General features: G+C 39.2%; 1 protein-coding gene across 5 annotated transcripts in view; it reads right to left on the reverse strand.

The window, feature by feature from the left end:
• The window catches only part of Gria2 (glutamate receptor, ionotropic, AMPA 2), a 138,476-nt gene that overhangs the window by 37,706 nt on the left and 78,448 nt on the right, over positions 1-22,322 (reverse strand). For all 5 annotated transcript variants that reach the window (XR_001237063.1, XM_005400942.2, XM_005400941.2 and 2 more), the window contains exons 4-6: positions 17,965-18,161; positions 12,804-12,857; positions 6,900-7,061 (exon numbers count right to left, since the gene is read on the reverse strand). Coding sequence is in view for 4 of the 5 variants with exons in the window: in XM_005400942.2 (XP_005400999.1) it covers positions 6,900-7,061; positions 12,804-12,857; positions 17,965-18,161 (413 nt within the window). In the remaining variant the exon portion in view is untranslated. The remainder of the gene's footprint in view (positions 1-6,899; positions 7,062-12,803; positions 12,858-17,964; positions 18,162-22,322) is intronic.

Below are 22,322 nucleotides of genomic sequence, written 5' to 3' on the forward strand. Positions count from 1 at the left end.
GATGCTGCGATAGAAATTCAAACCAGAGTCAAACATAGCAATGGTAATTCCACATTTTTTTCTTTCTCGGTGATTTGATATTTTCAGTGTTTACTTATATTGTGCAGCACATCGCTCTTCACTTCTGCAAATATCTCTAATGCACCTGCTCTCCGGAACCAGTACCTGAGGTGAAAGCCTAGGAAGATGGAAAGGAGGTACAGTGCCTCTCAGCATCTTGCTTTTAATCTACAAATAGCTCCCAATTGGACTGATACCAGTACATTCCTTGAGTGTTTATTAATTTTGTGATGATTATTTTGTTTATAAATAATGAAGTTAAAAGAATTGGTACGCATACCAACTCATCTGTTTTCTTCCGTCGGTCCGCATGTCACTACCCCTATCCTGAAAACCATCACTCCGGGTAGGGTGTTCGTTCAGTGTCTACCTCCACCTGCATGGCCTGCTTTCCCTTCTCACCGGGGAACCACAGTAATTGCAACTGTGCTGCACCCAAATCATGACCAGTCACCAGCCCTCTGCTCTAGGGCATCCCTACCACTCTCAGAATTCGATGAGAATTTCCTTAGGACTTGCAGAAGTCACTGGGCTCGGGGCCTGGGCTCCTCTGGATGTGGAGGATGGAGTCCAGGGCCTCACACAGGCCAGGCCAGGCCAGCTCTCGACCACAGAGCTCTGGCCCCACTCTGGGTTCTGCACATTTCTAAAGCATCAGTTCTCAACATTCCTTCAGAACTCCCCCATGCAGCCTTAGCCGACTGGAAGTGTTTCTCTTTCCCTTGCACTGGAGATAACACCTATCCTACGTCCTCCACCTACAGCTAGTGTCTTTTCCCCTTTCTGCTAATTTTCTCTTCTCTTCAAGTCTCAAATCTTGCTATTGCTTCCATGGGGCCTTTTCTTACCTCCAGAAATAGGATTCCATGCTTCTGATAGTGGTACCTTTGCCTTCCTCCACTTGTTCATTCAGAAATCTTTCCTTAGACAGGTACCACATGGAAAGCTGATGGAGACCACTGTGAAGCAGCCCCAAGCAGGATTTAAATTAACCAATTGCCTTTTTATGTTCACTTGTGAATCTGTGCAAAGCCCAGGTCGCTTGTCTGGAAGTGGATGACAGACTCATAGTAAGTGAACCTTTGTGAGTCAGTAATCCCTACTAAGGCCTGTAATGGCAGATGAAGCCAGAAAGCCTCAAAGGCTAAGACAAGATCACAGCCAAGGACACCTGGATCTGATCTCAACTGGATAAAGACTATAGTCTCAGGCAGCTCACCCCGGGGTAGATTAATTTAATACCTTACTTGGAGAAGTCCTTGAGTGATTCTGCCCTTCTTGAGTACTCTGCTCCCTCTTCTGATAACCAAATAGATACAGGCCGCACAGAGAAGGTCTTGGTTTTAGCCCTGAGAGAATCTCAGATTCTGTGAGAGGGTTTTGATCCTTCTGGAGCCCTGAAATCATTCCATTTGCCTTTTTATTTAGCCTTCACTGTACACTCGTTCGGGAGTTTGTGGACCTCATCAGCATGCAATAACTAAGGGATGTTTTTAACCCTATAGTAAGCTCTACTCAAAGAGGTTGAGGCCATGTGACTAAGCACACAAACACAAACAGCACTTACTTTCAGGCAGGAGACAGGCAGTTAACACCTACATGAACAAACTGATTATAGTACATGGGCAGGAAAAATGCAGAAGGGAATCCAGAGCAGAGAAAGAGCCATGGTCCATCCCCTGCTGGTGCAGAGACCATGGTTTTCAGTACAGAGCAGACCACTGGCTTCTGGGTCATTGACACAGAGAGGACAGGCTTAGCCTTGCAGACAGGAAAGGACAACATGGTCCACTCGGGAATCCTGCACAGAGGCCCTGAGGAAAAAGGTCCCTGAGGCACAGGAAGAATATCAAGAAGGCCAGTGTAAAAGAAGCAGAGGGCAAGTGGGGGTCAGAGCTGAGAAATGAGGTCCATGTGACCGGCAGCAGAGTACTGCGGGACTCCTCCAGCCAGCACAAGGACTCTGGCTTTTATGTCAAATGAAGTGGCAAAGTACTAGAACGTTGGGAGCAGAACTGTGACACAGCCTCATTTAGGTTTGTAAATGACCATAAGCTGGATGGCAAGGAGGAAAACGTGGGAGAAGGGAGACCAGTTCAGGAGGCGCTGCTGCTCATCCTGGCAGAGCAGAGCGTGGTGGCGCAATGTGGAGCGGATGTGTGGTGGGAGGCGGAGGCTGGAGGAAGTGAGCAGAGCGCACAGGGTTTCCTGACAGATTGGACGTGGGCTTTCCGGGAAAGACAGGCGTCAAGGACGCGTTCAAGTTTTCAGTGTAATTAACAACTGCAGCCGGGAGGTGACCTCAATGGGAAGGGACGACTGTGGAAAGGACAGCAGATGAACTGCAGAAAACCAAAGTTTAGCTCTGAGTTTAGAAGTGTAAGATTCCAGTAAGAGAAGTTCCGTCCCTGCTGGCTTCCTCCCTGAAGGCTTAATTCCTCAAAGAACAAAACTTTGGCTTTTCTTAGACACCTATAATAATGTCAATTAAGGGCTACAAATTCAATAAATATGTCTTCAATGCATAACTGAATATTTTACCAAATTATTAGCAAACTAGTGACAGTCAGATTTAAAATCTCAGTATTATATTCTAGAGTACTTTTTTGTATTTATATAAGGATGAAAAACTATAAATACTGTCATTGTATTTGCTTATTGAGTCATATAAAATATTAAAAGTGACTGAATATTCTCTTTGTATTTATTGAATAGAATTTATTTTAATTAGGAAACTATGGAAGCTGAATTAACTTTGGGGATAGGCTAAAAAAACTTTCAAATATTCATTTAGTTATTATTCCTACATCTCAATGTAATTTTTGAAGCCTAATTATGGAAAGAATTTGATGTAATAAAATGTATATTTATACCTCTTCATGCCTACAGCACTAGTTTTTATTGTAAAGTAGTAAACTGTGATTTAAACACCAGACAATGTACCTGATACAGTCACTGACCCAAAAAAAGTTTCAAGGAAAGTAACCTCATTAGAAATAATCTCATTAGAGCTATTTTTACCTGCTTCTCTAAGTGAATCATATATTGGGGATACATTAATGTTATTCGGAGAATGCTACAGAGTCCCCTGCATCTTTCTTCTGCCGCTGGAAGCAGCAAAACACATGAAGGCATTACAGCATGCTTCCTACATCTGCACTTTTTATTTCCATGGTTTGAAAGTATGAAATGAGAAATTGTAGAAATAAATAATTCATCAATTCTACGCTGCATCTTGTGAGGAGCAGGATGAGGTCTCATGCTGGCCCACTCCACCCCACCCAGGATGAACGCCTTCCGCGTCTCATTGCCTCTGTGCCAGGCACACTGTCCGCCTCTCTGCTGCTGGGTAGCTCTGGCAGGCGGCCACCATGTGTGGCCAGTGCATGTGTGCCTGTAACCGTCAGCTCACTTAACAATTATCCCAAATGCAACAGTAGTGCTGCTGGTTGCTTGGTTCTACCCAAGAGAAGCCATACAGTACGTTCTCTAAGTGAAAAGTTCAAAGCTTTTCAGTGAATTAGGAGAGAAAACCACAGTATGCTGAGGTCACAATAACTATGTCTTCAGCTTTTCTCACTCACCTCATAGGCATTATATCATCTCAAACTGCAAGAGGCAGAAAAACAGGAACTGCAGTGTAGTAGGATATTCTGAGAAGCCAGATTCACATAATGTTTATCAGGGTGCACTGTAATAATTGTCCTATTGTATTATTATTATTATTAATCGCTTACTGTGCTCAGTTTATAAATTAAACTTTATCCTAAATATATACTACAGGAAAAAAGCAATAGGATGGATAGGATTCACGGTTTCCAGCATCCACCTGGACTCTCAGAAGGTGTTCCTTGGGGTTAAGTGGCAGGCGAACACGGGCTGTTAGAACTACTGCCTGCTACATCTGAGGATAACTGCGTACCCTTAACTCTTACAGCTCCCAGAAGATGCCCCTTTCACCTGTTCTAAATACTGAAGTACTTGCTTCCGCCAGAAACATGTAGCTCCTTGCGTCTGCAGTGCTGCTGTACCATCCTGAGTCCCTGCCCAAGTGGCTCTTTGCCCAGGACGCTTCCACTCCCCGTCTGTGTCGCAGTCAAAGCACTACTTAGGGGTCCCACGGCAGACAGCGGTCTCTGAGCTCCCTTCCACACCCTGTTCTGGCCTTTTGTAGGGAGCTGGCAGATTTCCACTCATCCTTCTTAGTGCTGGGAATCAAACCAGGGCACCATCCACACTCGGCAGTGCTCTGCCGTTGAGCTGCCTCCCCACCCACTCACGCCATTCTCTACTATTGATACGCTTAGGGTTTTTGATGTATTTGTCTTGCGTTTTTAGGCTGTGGATCCTCAAGGGCAGGCATCACATATTTTCATTTCATGTTTATACTGAATTCCTGGCCCTCTAGGAAATGAACAGTATGTGTGCGTTTTAGGATGAACTCCCCACCTCCACACATGCATCCTTCCCAGGGATTTTCCATAATTTTCTATGAAGTTTGAACAGCTTTATAAAAGATGCCTCTGGGATGGAAGTAAAAGGATCACAAAATGTTGGGGTTGAAAAGACCTTCACAACCGGTTCCTCCAGGGTGTGAGTAGGGAACGGTGCTGACCTTTATTGGCATAAAGGCTTGAAATACTATGAAAACATTTTAAAATGTTATTTAATCTTCACAGCAACTTGGGAATCAACAGCCACAACTCAGTGCAGAAGCGAACACTGGACCCCTGGGCGCACACTGATGCTTTCTTTGCAGCATCTCACAATGAAAGGCCACGATGATCTCCCTGAAAATTAGCAAAGGGCACCAAAAAAAGAGGCATCATGAACCGGAAATGCCACTGTGGGAGGCAGCAAAGAAATGTCACCCTCTCACCTCTCAGCAGTGTGAAATCTGGTGAAGGGTTGGGGAAAATGTTAACAGAATGCATTGCCAGAAGATCTCTCTCTTCCCCCGCATATGCCACGCATTTTGATGCAAGACACAGGAACCTGAATAATGATAAGGTTTCCAGGAGAGAAAAAAAGAATCTCATTTCCCTTTCATACTTCTCACAGCAAGCAGCAATGGGGGCAGCACAATGACTAACAGAGAATTCTGAAGGAGCGTGTGGCTCCCTCGGAGGACAGGTGACACACACACTCCTCATCAGAGAGCTTGAACTAAACCACCTCCCCACAGAGGGAAGCCTGAATCTCACTGAGTGGCACCAGCAGCTGGTCTTCCAGGAAGCACTGATGCAGACATCCCCGACACTGACTGCTCCTGAGCCCTGACCACACCAGGCCACACCGTGAGCAGCAGTGATCCTCAGTCACAGCCACCACAGAGGAAGGCATCGACTTTCTAGATGAACGTTAGTTCCTGGCGACTCTCTGAACATGCTATGGGATGCGACTCTGAAACTGACTGAAAACCATGAAGATCCCATTAAACATCCCTGAGGCAGAGAACCTCAGAGTTCCTCGTTGTTATCCAAGATCAGTCTCAGAGACAGACATTCATTTACAGCCAAATACTCTATCTCTGAGGTATAATCAGCTCTACTGTGACCGTAAGTGAACTTCACTTCTCTGACGACTGCACAGACAATCTGCTTTCTCACACACAAAGTAAACAAACAAAATCACTGTATATTTGAAATGTTCTACACCATTTGCTTTTGTTGTCACAGATCTATACTTTCATAAAATATTGTGAAGAGCACGCTTCCCTCACTCCACTCACTCAGCTATCAACTCTTAGCTGGGTCTTAATTTTAACTCTGCTCCCAACAAGGATAGCACTGGAAAACAAAAGTGTCCCTGCCAGAAGCAGCAATATTTTACACTTGAAAGAAAACATAAAAAGAAATAAACAAATGAGGATCTCAGTGTGTTCAAACTCATGGAAAACACAACGAATCCATGCAGCTTTTATATCCCAACAGTATATTTACCTTTGGCTTTGGCATTGAAGTACCCTTTTGACTACCTCAGCATTATACTTATTTTTGAATTATTAAAGTAAATTGAGATTATTATCTGCATTCTACAGTATCTCAGAGGCCATGAAATTGATAAGTAGTTACTCTGCAGACACACACAGCATACACACACACACACACACACACAGCATACACACACACACACACACACACACACACACACACACACTTCTTGTGGGTATAGATCATAGGTTTATTGACTGAACTGTCTACAACTTTTTTGAAGATGAGGACAAATTGACATCTATTATTCTTTATTTGTAAATGGTACTTTCTCAACAGCCTCCAGACTGCCTTTTATTCTTCAATTTCTACCTTGAAAATTTCCTCCTCCAAGCAGTTTTTCAAGCACAGGTATTTTAAGATAGTCTCATCCAGTGTCTTTCGGAGTTGTTTCCTTTCTCCATGGAATTCTTCTTCCAGTGCTCACTGTCTGTCACCCACTAACTCGTGAGCAGGCAGGCTACATTCTTTTTGTTTACTATCAAAATGCGTGGATCAGAATCCATCCAACATGAGGGCTGGGGATTTAGCTCAGCGGCAAAGCGCCTGCCTGGCAAGCGCAAGGTCGTGAGTTCAGTTCCTGGTACCGGAGAAAAACCAAAACTGCCCCCCCCCAAAAAAAGAATCCATCCAACATGAAAAGGCCCCCAATAGATAAATAAATGAAAGTATATAAGAAATTTAAAAATTGAAGAGTAATGCAGTAAACTTGTACTGGTTTGTAACTTAATTAAAATGTAAGAAACAGACTTAGCAGTCTACATATTTGTCATATTTTGGACTGTGTTCTCTATCCCTTCTTTCATCTCCCCTGAAGACAGGAAAGAAGTCAGAAACAAAGCCAACCTTAATCGTGGTCGTGTGTGCTCCCGGGTATTCCTTTTCTTCCAGTGTTGACCATCTCTCTATGAACTTAGACACCAGAGAATCATCATAGTCCACTATCTGGAATCCAGACACGTTTGCACCGCCGAACTGAATTTTTAATAGGTCACCGTCAGTAAATCCCTGCGCAGAGAACACACTTGTGTCATCCAGATAGAACTTACCACTTAACATCCGATTCTGCACAATGCTTTTACATATTCCAAAGAGTACTGGATAGATAAAAAGCTTTCAAACAAGGTCCCAGTCAGTCTCGGATCCTGTAACTCTCATAGTAATACTTACACAGAATTTCTCTGTTTTACTAAGAAATTTTCCATGAACGAGAACCTATAGTGCAATAGTGCCCCAACCTACGGTTATAGACTCTTATGGCCATGAAACACGGTTCAGGATTGCAACCTTGTAAGCTCTTTCTAATTATGCTGATCATTCACTCACATAATACAAATATCTTTAATATGAAAACAGAAGCTCCTAAATGCCTAGCCATTCCTAAAACTAGTTTTATAGAGTATATTAAAAAATAATTTGCCTTATATTATTAAATGAATTCATTCACTACTAAAATTATCATGTGGTCTCTCTACTGATTTCAAATATTGTTGAAAGGGATTTTGTTTCAATACATCAGTATTCCAAATTTTCTCAATTGTGTGTATTTTTACATTTTGCACTTCTGTATTATTTTGTACAATGTCTTTTCTTTCTTGTTGATATTAGAATAGACTGTTAGCTGAGTGTGGTGGCACATGCTTGAACTCCCAGCACTGGGGAGGCTGAGACAGGAGGATTGCTGTGATTTTGAGGCCATCCTTGGGTGCAAAGTGAGTTCAAGGCCAGCCATAGCGAAACACTGTCTCAAAAAGAGAAAAAATAAAGTAAAATAATATAAAAGTTACTTTGGCAGAAGGACAATTGTTTCTTGTTGGTTCACAATTTCGTTTTCATTTTTATCGGAATACAAATAGCAAAAAACTATGTAAGGATAATCATAGATTCTCTGCTCCATTATATCCATGGTCTAGAGGAGCTGCTTCAGTACTTGTACTTTCCGTGTCTTCCTCGTTTTCCATGTATGTACCTATGCATTTCTCTGTAACACACTTACATTACTCTTTCTTATTTTATCAATTTTAGATATTTTTTATTGAATTTTTGTTTATGCCAGAGATGCATGTAACTCCATTATATAACCAAACCTTTTATCTCCTCACCCACCTTACCAACATTTACAGTTTACATACTGATAAAGGGAAGTGTTACTCGTAAGCAAAACCGAACAACACTAGCATCTCACTTTCTTCCTCCAAAGTTTTACATTGCAATGTCAGTAATTATCTCCTTTTCCCACTACTAAAAATCATTCTATGCCTATCCTTAATTTTTTTCCACTTGCTCTATGAAAACATTTCACATAAAGAAGAGTAAAGCTTTCTTAATGACCACCTACTCAAACATAGTAGGAAATGTATTTCAAATTTTTCCTGAACATTTAATTTCTGGCGTCCTCTTCCTTGGCATTGTGACCTGAAGCGTTTCCTCCATCCATCCACTCCAGAGCTGTTACTGAAGTGTCCTTTAATTTCTTACTTTCTTTTCTCAGGATATCCTACCCCTTGGCCATGTCTCTCTCCTTTGCACTATTTCTTTCTTCTGCTATATTCCTCCAGGAGTTTCCTGAGAAGCACTGGAGGTAAATTGCTGGAGACAATGCACAGTTGAAATGACTTTATTTTATCCTGATGCTTGATCAGTATTTTGTCTCAATATAGATTGTTAAGGTGAAAATTTCATAATTGGAAGGCATCATCCCACTGACTGTTATTTTCCATCATTGCTATAAAAAAGTCATTTCTAACTCTCTTTTATATGTGATCTTCCTCTAACTCCTACCACTTTTCTACCACCTCCAAAAAGACCTTTAAAATCTTTTCTTTATCTCCAAAATTCTGCAATCAAATTTTCACTAGGTTGTTCTTTTTTCATTATTGTGTGTACCCAATGGGCAGAACTGTGTCAGTCAATACTGGGTATTTTTCAAAATGGTTCTTTAATATTTTCCTTCCTTTATTTTCATTTGTCTCTTCTTCTAGCATGTCTATTACTGAGATATCATGCCCTTAAATCAACTGTGTTATGTCATCTGGAATGTCATGCACTTCATCCTGAAGGTCATGCAATTAATTTAACTTGCTATTTTAAAAAATGAAATAAATAAAATCAGTTAGCTTTCCATAGCTCTTATTCACCTTTTTAAACAAAATCTTTCTTTTTCTTTTTTACAAGTAAAGTGTTTGCCTTTGTTTAGCTGTAGATATTATACATCTTAAACATTTTTTTCTGATATCTCCACCCCTGTTTCTGTTTCTTTTTGTTCTTTGGTATTTCATGCTTTGAAGCAGAAGTTTTTCACTGAATGCTTGTTCTGCTTCTGCTTTGTTATTTCAGAGCGAGGCAGGACACTGCTCTTGCCGTTTCTCTGTGCATCAGTTCGTCTCATTACCATGCATGCTTCACTGCAGGCAGATGGACGATCAGGCAGGATGTATTGAAGTGGTCTGGAGCCATATTTGTTTTCCTTCACTCTGGTCCCCTCAGTTCCACTGGAATCCCCTCCCCCTATTTCCTACACTAGTGTGTATGTCTGGTTAAACTTCAGAGAGAGGATAGAGGATAAAGTACAGTGAGGTTCAGAATCAGCATGGGGACTTCCATTTAATTGCCTTGGGTTTTTGTGCATGTCCCTAGAGTATGAAGAACTTCTCCAGTTCATACTCTCTAGAAAGCAGCATCATGAAGCAAGGAAGTGGGTATTTAGGGACCAGGGCTTGTAGCTACCTGGAGCTTTGGAGTATCCAACCATTTCCTACAAAAGCCTTGGGAAAAAAAAGTCTTGAATCAAACCCTATATCAGGGGTGCTTAGGGATGGCCCCAGTTTCATGAGATCCATTTGTGGGGGGAGCCAGTTCTCCCACCCGCTAGGGGCACTGGCCAACAGCTCACATCCATAACCTCTCCCACAGTGTCTGGGTCCAAAGACGCCTCTATTTTGTCTTTCACTGAAAACAGCAATATGATTTATGCAACAGTGAGCCCCTGAGGGCTCAACTCAATCCCACCTGCTCTTAACCACAGTCAGGCAACTCTGTTCCCTTCCTGCCCTGCTCTTCACAGGCCCTCCCAGCTCGCTCCTGACAACACTGACTAGTACACATGGAAGACACGCCGGGCTCTTTTGCAGGAATGAGTAAGATACATTTCCTTCCAGTCACACACTTAAACCTTACTTTGTGCAGTTCCTGGCTCTCAGAAAGGACGTCACAAGCACAGGGCAGAAATGAGCCCCCTTGCGCCTGTCTGCACCTCACTCTGCCAGCACTGTGAGTTTTCCCTTCCTTCTTTGTGCTGTGCTGTATTTCCACCCATCGTCTACCCTGTGTCCTGAGAACACTCTGTGACTTCCTGCCCTGTTGATGTTTTCATTCTCGTTTTCTCTTTGCTTAAGGTTTTACATCCTTTTCACCCTTTTACTCTCATCTTTACCATGGGTGTATTTCAAATAACACTCTCAATCAAAACTCTCAGTTAAGATTTTAAAGTGGCTTTAGTGAGTATCTGCTTTCCTCTAAATTTTATTTCTTCTTCTCTGAATCTTGTCAGTGCAAAGAAAGCAGAAGGGGAAGAAAAAAATAAAGAGGAGCCATCATAGAGGCACCAAGGATTAATGACACAGATGGTAACAACCGCTTCTGAAGATTCATTGCCAGTTTCAAAAGGGACGGGCAGTCCTAATCAGTGACCCGCAGAAGTCTAAAAATTTAATGTGGAGAAGTGAAAGCTATCAGGACTCTGAAACCATCACTTCCTCAGCAATTGAGTTCAATTAAATCCACAGGACCAGCATGGTTGAAGAAATGAGACCCAAATGCTCTGCGTTCCCTCTCTCCTCTCCCCATGTACTAGCGATCCTTTCAAGTTCTGTATCGGGAACTTCTGCAGAGCATTTGACAATCCGGTCTGAAACAGGTCAATGATCACATCTGCAGATATGCCAGTCCTCTAGGATCTGCCCCATTCTAACAGTCACGAGACATGAACCAGGGCGGAGGGGCGGAAGATGAAGCCCTTTGATGGTATTCTTCCATTTTAAGTGTCAGTGAAATTGTCAAATGTTCTCTAAATTCCCAGAAATAGGAGCAAAATTTCTCCTTAAACTTATTGATTCACTAGAAGTTCCACATAATGAGGAACGAAAGATTTCAGAAAAAAAAATAATAAAATAAAGACAGAACTTGCAATCAGATTAGATACGAAGTAGATGACTCCCTAGAAAACTGACAGCAGCATAAACTTCCTTTTTAAAATAAACTTTGGTCCTTCCAACACTTCTTTCCTATCTCAGTGTCACATATCAACTCTCAAATTGATGAGCTGACTTCTACCATTACGTCTAAATGTTTCAGCATAATCTTCTCCATCTGGACCTTTCTCTAGAACACAGCTTTCAAAGCGGTTGTGTGCTGTTCATCAAACGGCAGGAGCCTCACGAGGGACTGAAGACCCGCTGCTCCTGGCACGGGCGAGGAGTCTGCAGGGACTGTGCCTGGAGCTCCCTTTACTGTAACCGTTGCTTCTCTGCGGGTCCCCTCTGGACCTCTTCAGTACACTCAAGGGGAAAATCCTACAGAGTTTATGTAGTCCTTCGCAATTTTATTGCCAAATGGGGATTTCACCTTAAACAGCCACCTTCTGCCAGGGGCATATTGGTACGAAATTTAAAATGCTAAGTGCTGATACTACCATCAGTGAAAACAGTATACACACACTGTACCGTCGTTGCTTCTGTTTTGATTTTAATCTCTTTGTGTCATCACTGAGGTACAATCAGATACTCAAGAAATCACTCACTGACTCTATATTTGTATAAATACAAAGCCTTTTCAGAGTCCTATTACACTATTTCAAGCAAGCTTGTGTTTTCAGCCTCAGAGATCTATTCTGCAATTTCAAATAAGCCTGTGTCTTCTGCTGTTTTCTCTGTTTCTCCTCTTTGTTTCCTGAAGTTGTGCAAGGGAGAAAAGAGAGTTCAATCGCAATCACATAGGATCACGCCAACCTCAACATCATGAACGCCTGAAATAGTAAAGGCCTAATTCCACGTTAACACTAATAGAAAAGTTCTTTTGAAAAAATATCTAATAATTACTCTAAACTGGTGACTCTGAGTATGCTTAAACAGAAATAACACAAGCTATTCTGCCGTTTCAGTCTGATCTTAATTTGACAAGAATCCTGGTGAAAGGGGGTCAGCTAGAGGAACTTAACTTTCATTCTGTTAATTACACAGGAAGCAGGAAATTAGAACTAAATAATTCATAAAATACTGACACTACATATTATACATATATAATATTAACAATATCACATATCTGTTTAATTTTGCAATAAAGTGTATTTTCACAAATGTGCAGATATGTCAGATATTACATATACTAAAACTTTAAGGGAATGTGCTTAAGGTGAAGTGTATAAAATACAGCTCCTGTGAGAAGCCAGGGGATATTTTGACAGTTAAAAGTTATATATTTTTGAAAAATTTCCCTTAGGGAAACTATACCTTCTAAATTGTGAAGTCAAATATTGTTCCATAAAAATTTACATCAGTTTTTATAAAAGGAAATGAATTGGATATGTAAAGTGGGAAGTAAATCTAAAACACAGCAAACTGAAAAACTATTGTTCCTTCTCATCTATCATATATAACAAAATTTCATTTGTAAAATACTACTAGTAAATGGTGATTCATCACAGTTAATTTCAGAATGAGTAGTGAAATAATAAATAGCAATGAGTTTACGTACCAGGTTTGCAATGATGTAGTGGTATCCTTTAACATGTTTTCCAATGGTAATAACCTACCAAAAATAGACAAATAATCATTTCATAAATATAAGTTTTGTCAATATAAATTACTAGCACTGCAATGTGTTTCAGGAAAAAAAGAAATTATACCTACTATGTTTTTATGAAATCCAAAGAATGTTTCTCTCAGGAAAACATAATATTTTAAACCTAAATAACAGTTATCTTTCAAGAAGTCAATCTCTGCCCCAAAATAATTATTACATTTTTATCAATAGTGAAAATAAAATAAAATAATAAGTATAAAATCAATTCATAATTTTATTCCTACAAAAGGTATGTCTTGTCTTTTTAGTAAAATTCTAAATAGCTGAAATCAACATCTGAGGTTTTGTAGAACTACAAAAGTTTGAAACAATGAGCAAATAAAAGATTTTTACTTGGATATAAAATGATAGTCCTATCCTCAGAATCTTTCAATGCTTATAGCTTAGTTCAAATGGACCTTACTTGTAGTCTACAATGCAAAGTATCAAAGAGGCCAATTTTTCTTCACAAATTTAAATAAAAGATCGATGCTTCAGAAAGCACCCTGTGGAACAAGAAGTCATGTTGGTGATGCTCTCAATAGTTCTGGATGTTACTGAAATCAGTTTGACTTTTTACTGACCAACAACAATGTGAAAATAGTAGATAAAGGTGCCATGACTGTGCTGCAATATGCAAAACAGATTTGATACTTCTCAACTTAGGATGAGAAGATGCCCTAATAAACACAGCTCCCTGCGTGGTGCAGCACACTGAGAATCCCATCAGCCTGGGAGGCTAGGGCAGGAGGAGCACAAGGCCTGCGGCACGTGGCGAGATCCTGTCCTAAAATAGGGAGAGAGAGAAAGGGTGGGGGCTCAGTGTGAAGGCCTTGAGCTCCATTTCTCAGAACCAGGCATGCACACGCACACGCACACACACACACAATATGTAACCTAACAAATTTCACATCTTGACCATGAAGGACACGGTAGAGTATGACAGTAGAATTGTTTCCCCCCTTGATTGCCAATTCGGGGCTGAAAGTTGAGGCAAGCCGCCCCTCCCCAGCATCTCATGGTCCGGACACTACCACATTGCACACCCTTGCCCCGGAAAAGAACAAACTTCAAAAATCGTACAACACTTTCCATTGAATGCCTGTGGCTTCTGCATTATTGTCAAGTTGAATGTCATAGATCAATCTATCATAAAGCCAGGAACGTCCATATTCAAATGTAATCTCTATTCTTCAAAAAAATAATAATCACAGTGGAAAGCAGCTAGAAATGCCAAGGTGGTAGGTAAAGTTCCAACAGTTAGCTCAGTCTTCCAACTAAACAAACTTGGTAATTTCCCCATGCTTTTAACATAGTCAGTAAAATTCTTAACAGGCTGCAAATTTGAATGCCTTTGTCGCCATCTCTAGTCTACATTCTCCAGTATCCGTGCTCAAGGCCTACGGCACCTTCTTAGATCTTGGAGCATGAACACACTGACTCTCGCTCCATCACGGAACCCTTTGTCTTCCTTTTACATCACGATGACTCTGAGTCACACTCTTAGCTCCTGGGAGTGGAATTCCCTGATTCCTCATCATCTTCTACGAGGACAGATGCACACAAGCAACCTACTTAGCTGAAGAGAGAGGACAGAGACCCTGGGAGGAATTCTACCACATGCCACTTTGGTAAGAAGTGGTAGCTGTGTGAAAGAAGTTAGGGTTTATATTGCTTTCTAAGGCCATTTAGTTACACAAGCGCTCTACATGGAAGAATTTTAAATCATGTATATCCTGCTGAATGAATAACTCATGAATTAATATCAGCTTTCTCAAGGTAATATCTTTAGGTATTTTTGATTTTTGAGAAATATCCTATGGTACATTTCTCAAGGTAATACCCTGCCACATATCCTAACGACATCAGTTGGGTCTGCTTACTGTACATTCTAATTTCTGAAGCATGGAGATCTTCCTCCTGAGAAGATAATTACAATATAGATGGTGATTTCAGTAGTCCCTAAATGTTCACTGAGAGAAGAAGGGATGTGAAAATTCAATAAAATCTGAATAAAAATTAGTGTTGCCCATATTAACTAGTGTGACTTTGCTTTATAAACCAATTAGTATTATACTAACAACAGAAAATGTATGCTAACATGTTTTCGCTGAATACTTTTCCTACCTACTCACAGCTAGAAATAAGTATCTTCAAGGTTTTAGGACATGATAAAAGATGCCTATGATGAAACGTAGTTTAATTCTACTGCTAACTTCAGTCTATTGGGAAAATAGTTTCATTTCTTCTGTAAATATTGTTTGAGTGAAAAACTAAATAATATTTCTGTTTGTTAGAAAGCACTTTATCTCCAATTTACCTGGTAAACTCTATTCCTTGTAGAATACCCAGAGCTGAATTACTTCCACTTGAAATTCTCTTTCAGAATGCTCCGTTCTCTGCAGTCATAATGTGTACCACTGTTGTAAGCATGTATTTGTTTCAAATTCACATTAATACCCTTTGATGGGGTCTGGCCTATTTTTCTTAGCATTACTTTTTTTGGATCTAATGCAGTGTCTTCCAGCAAGCACTGGACACTTGGGGAATATTTATTCAACAAATAAGTAAATGAGCCCAGGCAGTTGAATTCCACTTCTCTGTGAACCCTTGACAGAGCCCTGGTTCCCTGTAAAGAAAGCTACTTCCTCCTTCTTTCTGGACCACAACTACACTTGGATCATGAATGTCGCCAAAGGCCTATGCATCAGTGGTGTGTCCTCAGTAAGATGACAAGGAAGGTTCTAGAGACCTTTAAAAATTAGGGTTTGGTCAGAGATTTTAGGTCATCAGGGGCACATTCTCAAAGGGTACCATGGAACCCGGCTCTCTTCCTGTGTGCATCATTACTTCCCAGATGCCAGGAAGGGAGCTGCTTCCTTCACCACATGTTCCTACCACAATATGCTGACCTTCCACAGGCCCAAAGGCAGTGGGCCAACCAACCATGGGCTGGAACCTCTCAAATTTTAAGCCAAAATAAACCTTTACTCTCTGGAAGTTCAGTCACCTCAGGTATTTGTTATAGCAGTGGAAACCTGACTGACACAGTACACGTTATTATACTTGTACTAGTATATGTGTACAATGTTTTCCCTTCTAAACACTATGCTCATGGGGTACAAGTATGACTCTTTCTTGTCTTTGTTTGCATCCTTAATCCTGGAACAGAGGGTATCCTCAGCAAACGTGTGCTCAGTCACACGCTACCCAAGGCATGTGCTCAACACATTCAAGCATATTTTGTATATGTGTAAAACACTCTCCTTGTGAATAGCTACCCATAAGGATATTTATAGAACCATTATAATATATTTACTTCTAAACATTGCTTTTCCTATGGCCTCAATTTCATTCACAGTTTTTCTCTTCTAGTTTTGTATAGCGTTATTTTTATATATGCTTTCACCGACATCTTGATGATGTGCCAGGAATACTTAAATTTTTCAATCAGACTAATGAATATTATTAAAAATAGAGGTTTATGAGAATTTCCTATAAAATTCAAATGAAATTTTGAGATTCTTGCATGAACCAAAAGCCTTCAGGTTAAAACAATCTTAAATTCATCTCCTGAGACAAGATTTTTCCATTGAAATTATTCACCTCTTTGTCATACAACATTTGATTCTTTCCTGTAGCAAGTTAAATTGATTCAGTTGTTTAGTATTTTATAAGAGATCCACCTCTTATGTCTTAAAGTCTACATTATATATCAATTAGAGGTTCATTAACATTTGTATTTGTAGAATATTTTGTGTTGAGCAAATTAATAGATCTAATTCTTGCCTCTAAGCTTAGATGGAATAAGAAATGCATATGTAACTGTGGATTTTTCTTTTCTGTCAGTAATACCAGCAGGTCATATTAGTTGTGAAATAAATGCAATATATAATTCCCTACTTTCATGTTTTACATAAGTCTTGCACTTATGTATTTCTGAGGAACTAGCAGTCACCATTAAACACACATACACACACACATACACACACAACAAACACTCCAACTAAAAAAGTCATAGACATCATTGAATTCACTTCTTTGCCATCTCTTTACTCAATAGATCATCATGCATCCTTGATTATTTACCCTGTTTTTCAAGCATGACAGATTTTACTACTTACCATCATGATATCACTGCATAGCTGTCCTATCCTAAAAAGATCATAAACTGAAGCAAGGTAATATAGTAAGGAGAGATATAAAACTCTAGTCTTTTGCACTATGTTACTCTTCCAAATGAATACTTCTAACCACTTTGAAAATATCAATATGTAACACAAGAAGCATTGTTAATTTCCTACCATTTTGTCTGTAACTCTGTACTGTCTGTACTGTTCTTTTGCTATTTTGTAAAAGGTTGTCTGTCTGTCAGTGTTTTCCTCCTTTTATTTTTAAAATAAAAAGAAGAGAAAAAAAAACACAAATGAATACTTCTAGTTTACTTTCAAATTGTGAATGAGGTCTGAATGTCTTTCTTTCATATTTTAATTTCACAGATTTTAGTTTTTCATAGTGACACAATCTCTTAATATAAAGACAAAGATTACTTCTTACAAAAATAAATACCTACCCCTCTTAGACACGTGAACTCAGATAATGTCAGCTTTTTACATTAGAATATAACATACTATATGTATTCCAACACATATAATATACTCATATTTGAAATAATTCATGTGCCTCAAAGAAATTCTTTCAAGTCTCCTTTAGAACTCAGATTTTGGCTTAAGACGTGTCTATCTCTTTAGCTAGCAAAATTTCAGGAGAATTTAATTCAAATTTTTCAACTCACATACCACAGTATAGTGAAAGACTTATTTAAAACATGGAAGTAAGGAATTATATACTGAATTTATTTCATAACTAATACGACCTGTTGGTTTTATTGACAGACACCTGCTGTTGCTGACTGAACCCAGAGCTCATGAATGTGACGGGTTTTGCTGTGCCCTACATAAACCACGACGTGAAAACTGCTGTCCAAGCACTGCATGCAAACCCTCCACCCAAACGCTGGCGCCACAAACATCTTCTATATTTGGTGAAAACAGAGAAACAGAGAGGAGCGAACCTGGTCCACAATGTCGTTCACTTTGTCGCGTTCACAGTCCAGGATTACACGCCGTTCTTTTTTTAACTCCAGATCTTGGAAGAGCGAGCGGTAGGTCTCATCTTTCTTGTCATTGTTGATGTTCCCCACGTTGATAGCTGTCACCTGCCACTTCTTCTCAGCTGCAGAATCCAGCACAGCTTGCAGTGTCGACAGGCCTGCGAAGGCAAAGCAAAGTGATGACTACCAAAGACACACAAATAACTCAGATCTGGGTTGTGAAACTGCCAGCGTATGCACAGTCCATGCTGATGTATTTGTAGAACTGTGGGGATGTTGATGCTCCCAAAATAAAGCTATGATCTCTATCAATGTCTGCTTCTGTCTGCCTCCCATCCAGAACTCATGACTTAAATAGTATTGTTCTAACCAAAATGAGAGGAAGGCTTTATCTCTTTATTTCAACCCAGCCACCTATCTTTTGGATATGACTGAAGTGTGATATATTTGATGTCTCTGGTTTAGGTGAGATCAAAACGATTTCACAAACCTTTCTTCTTCTTATAGACAGGCAAAATTGTTGAGGCTCATACACCAGTCTATCATATGACAGTAATATCCTCAAGCAGTAGGGTACATTTCAATGAAAGGGAGCTCTGTGACCCCAGGTGAGAATAACAGCCAATAATCTCCATGAGGCTTTATAATATTTCCTCCTATTGATTTGGGTCTGCAGTTTTATTGCTTTTTCTCCTTCTGTAGCCTTCTGCTTTATTATTGTTTGTTATCAGGACTGATCCTACAGCAGTTAAAATGCCTGCCAACAGCACGGAGGACTGCGGCTGTCTAGTTCAGATATCTCAATCCCTAAACACAAGATGATTTCATCACTCATTAGTAATTTTGCTTCTAACAGACATGACTTAGAAAAATTTTATTATTATTTTTAATTCTCCAAATATTTCCTCATATTTAAGACTGAGAGGCTTAACAGCTAGAGGATTTATTTCCTGCAGAGTTCAATTTGCAGGTTAGCACTGGAAGACTAGTCATAAACTGATTTCCTCCCCCACTTCCACCCTTCACACTCAGGTAAAGTTTCTTATCAATATGTCAAGGCAGTCAAGGTTAGGGAAGACATTCTTAAGTCAACATATCACCCTCCTGTTTCCAGAAAGGCCTGCCTATTTCTCAAAAGAATATTGATCCTTTTTTACTTGTAAAATGTATGATTCACTTAATGTGGTCACATCTTCTATTACCTAAAAACAAAATTTTATTTAAATCTTTTTACCATGGCAAGGAATATATCAATTATAAATCTTGCCAGATACTACCTCAAATTAGAAAAAAAATATTAAAATTTTTATGGAGTCCATATTAGCCGAAGAGTATGTATGATGAGTGTAGAACATCTCATGATGCCAGAAAACCAGCCTGCGCTTCCCACAGAGTTTGTGTCAAAGAAAAAAGGAGCCAATTTGAAGAGGTTCTCTTTAAATAAAGATAGAATACTTGGGATGTTAATTAGAATAAATGAGAAAGACTAAAAGACACAAGATACTTTAAATCTGTGAAGTCATAATTAAAAATAATTGTTAGAATGCATTTGTTAAAAGGTACATGCTTGTCTTCAATGGATTGAAACCAATTAATTATTCTAAAAACTAAGGAAGGAAGACAAATATCTTCCCCTGATTTTCTGTTAAAGACAATAATAAAAAAACAATGAAATTGATATAGAATTTCAAAACAAGATGACAGGACATTAACAAAGGTTATTATATTGCATTTTGCTATTTTCAAAGTAGTTGCTCAGATTACCAGATATAGGCATGTAACATTGATCAAACAATCTAATCATTAACTGTTCCTTTCAATGAACTAATAGAAACTAGTAGTACAACTATCTTAGCTATCGTGTGTGTGTGTGTGTGTGTGTGTGTGTGTGTGTGTGTGTGCGTGTATCTTCCTTCTTTTTTCCTTTCCCCGACTAAATTAAAGAATCAAGCCACAGTCATCGGCTGAGCACAACACAAAGGAGGGCTACAGAGACTATTACACCCTCAAAACAAAGATGGCAGCACTTCCTATGGTCTACTGTGGCCACCAATTTAAACCCAAATCTCATCTACCTTCCCCTGCCAGTTCATAAGGAATATATGGCAGAGGGTAACATCTTTAACACCAGATAAAATATCAGGATGATGATTACTTATTCCTAAATAATTGCATGGAAAAAAGAATATGAAAAGAAAAAACAACATTACTCATATCAGTCACTGATGAAGATGAGTTAAGAATGCTTGAGTACCTGACACAGTGCTGCACGTCTGTAATCCATGTACATGGGGAGGCTAAACGAAGGGCAATTAATTGAGTCATTTAGGGAGATGCTGACTCAGAGTAACATCGGGGTGGGTGGAGAACTCAGAACTGTGGCCCTGGGTCCGACTCCCAGTATTACCCCAAAGAACAAAATAAAAGTAAAGAACACTTAGTGGTCTTGCTAGTATTCTAGTTGTTATTTAAATATTTTATAAGGAACATGGAAGGATTCCTTTCATTTTAAAATAGGCGATTGAACAAAACGCTGAAGTTGAAGCATTTTTGTTTTTGTGTTTTCATTTTTTTTAAAAACAACAAAATTGGCTTCTCGTACCTAGTCTTGCAAAGACATAGATAAACATGAGTTTCTCAAGGGATAATGTAAAAACACTACATTCCATTTTTTAAAATGTTCAGCAATAAATTCTAAATTTTTAAAACTATCCCAGAGCACCTATGATTTCTGTTCACTTCGGGTAAATTAAATCCTTCCATGCTAGAATTCATTTGCCTTCCTCCTCCATCATCAGAAGAGGAAAAACATTCCCAGCCACTTGTCATATCAGTTCCACAGCTGCAAATGTCCTTGAAAACAGCAACCAAGGTCATCCAACATTCTTTCCAAGCAGGAAGGACAGAATCCAAATTTCTAAACCTCTGCCACTCTCCAGGTCTTATATTTCTGTATTCCAGTCATTGCACAACTCCCCCTGCTACTTTCCTAAGAACATTAAAAATTCCATGGAAGATGTGCTATATGCAATCCGCATTTTATCACACAGCAATTCCAGGGAGCAACCTTTATTCATGCAATAAGTTACTGCATTTGTTTTTGTTTAATTACAAAGTTTCCCACATACTAAACATTTCAAGAAGTCATGCACTTGACATTCTGTCCCACTTTTTGACAGATAGTAAGAGGAAATTTAAGTACAAATCCACTTATAAATGTGTGAATGGATTTCATCAAGTGATCCTTTGAAACTTAACATTTATTGGCAATCCATCTTGCCAAAAATATGGGGATGATATACAGTCAGAAAGAACAGAGTTTCTAAATGTCTGACTTTAACACTTACTCATTTTAGGTGATAAAACTAACTTGCAGTTCCTGCAGTCTCCATTACTAAGACTCAGGATTAATGTCTTGTAAAAGCATCATCTATTTATTAAGAAGCTAAACTGCTCAAGTAGTGCTATGTCAGATTTGATAGCAACCAAGTTTACTCAGAAGACACTGCACAATGTTAAATCACCTCCGAAGGACAGCCAGCAGTCACTCGCCAACAATGGCACAATTTGACTGTGTAATGTGAAGAGGCTGCCATCTTCTGTTTAGTAATCTGTTAGGAACCTTTTTCAGTAATAGGAACAGGCTCTCTCAGATTCTTTCCACCTGACCTTCTGCTTCCTTAAAGGATGTACAAGTTTTGCATGAAGTCTAATTTCTTTACAGTTAATAATTAGTTTTTAAATGTACATATCACAAAAAGGTGACTTTAATACCATAGATGTGAGGGGCTGGGGATTTAGCTCAGTGGCACAGTGCCTGCCCAGCAGGTCATGAGTTCAATCCCTTGTACCGGAAAAAAACAAAAAAAAAAAAAAAAAAAAAAACAAAAACAAAAACCAAGCTATAGATGTGTAATGACCTTGAAGGTGAAATTGACCTGAATACATCAGGTATAACACAAATTCATTATCTTAATCTTTAGTGTCATATTCCAATTCCAAACAAAAAAACTGTTATGGAACTATGCGTCTTTCTCATCCATGTAAACTAACATGGAACTCTCTTCATAAACACATTCATCACAGTGCAAGTCAGCAGGGACACTGAGAATTCTACATAAGCACTGTTTTACTACCAGTAATAATGTTACTTTACTGTAATAAGCATACTATTGAATTAGGATACTCAATTTTCTGATTTCTTATTACTGAATTATGTAGAACAAAGAAAACTGTTAAGATACAGAATTACCCTTCTAAAAATAGAAACAAATTTTAAAAATATTCTTTTCTGCTAGTAAATATATTCAAAATGTAGT

The sequence above is a fragment of the Chinchilla lanigera genome, unplaced genomic scaffold (assembly GCF_000276665.1).
Source record: "Chinchilla lanigera isolate Chin_1 unplaced genomic scaffold, ChiLan1.0 scaffold00070, whole genome shotgun sequence".
Taxonomy (NCBI): Eukaryota; Metazoa; Chordata; class Mammalia; order Rodentia; family Chinchillidae; genus Chinchilla; species Chinchilla lanigera.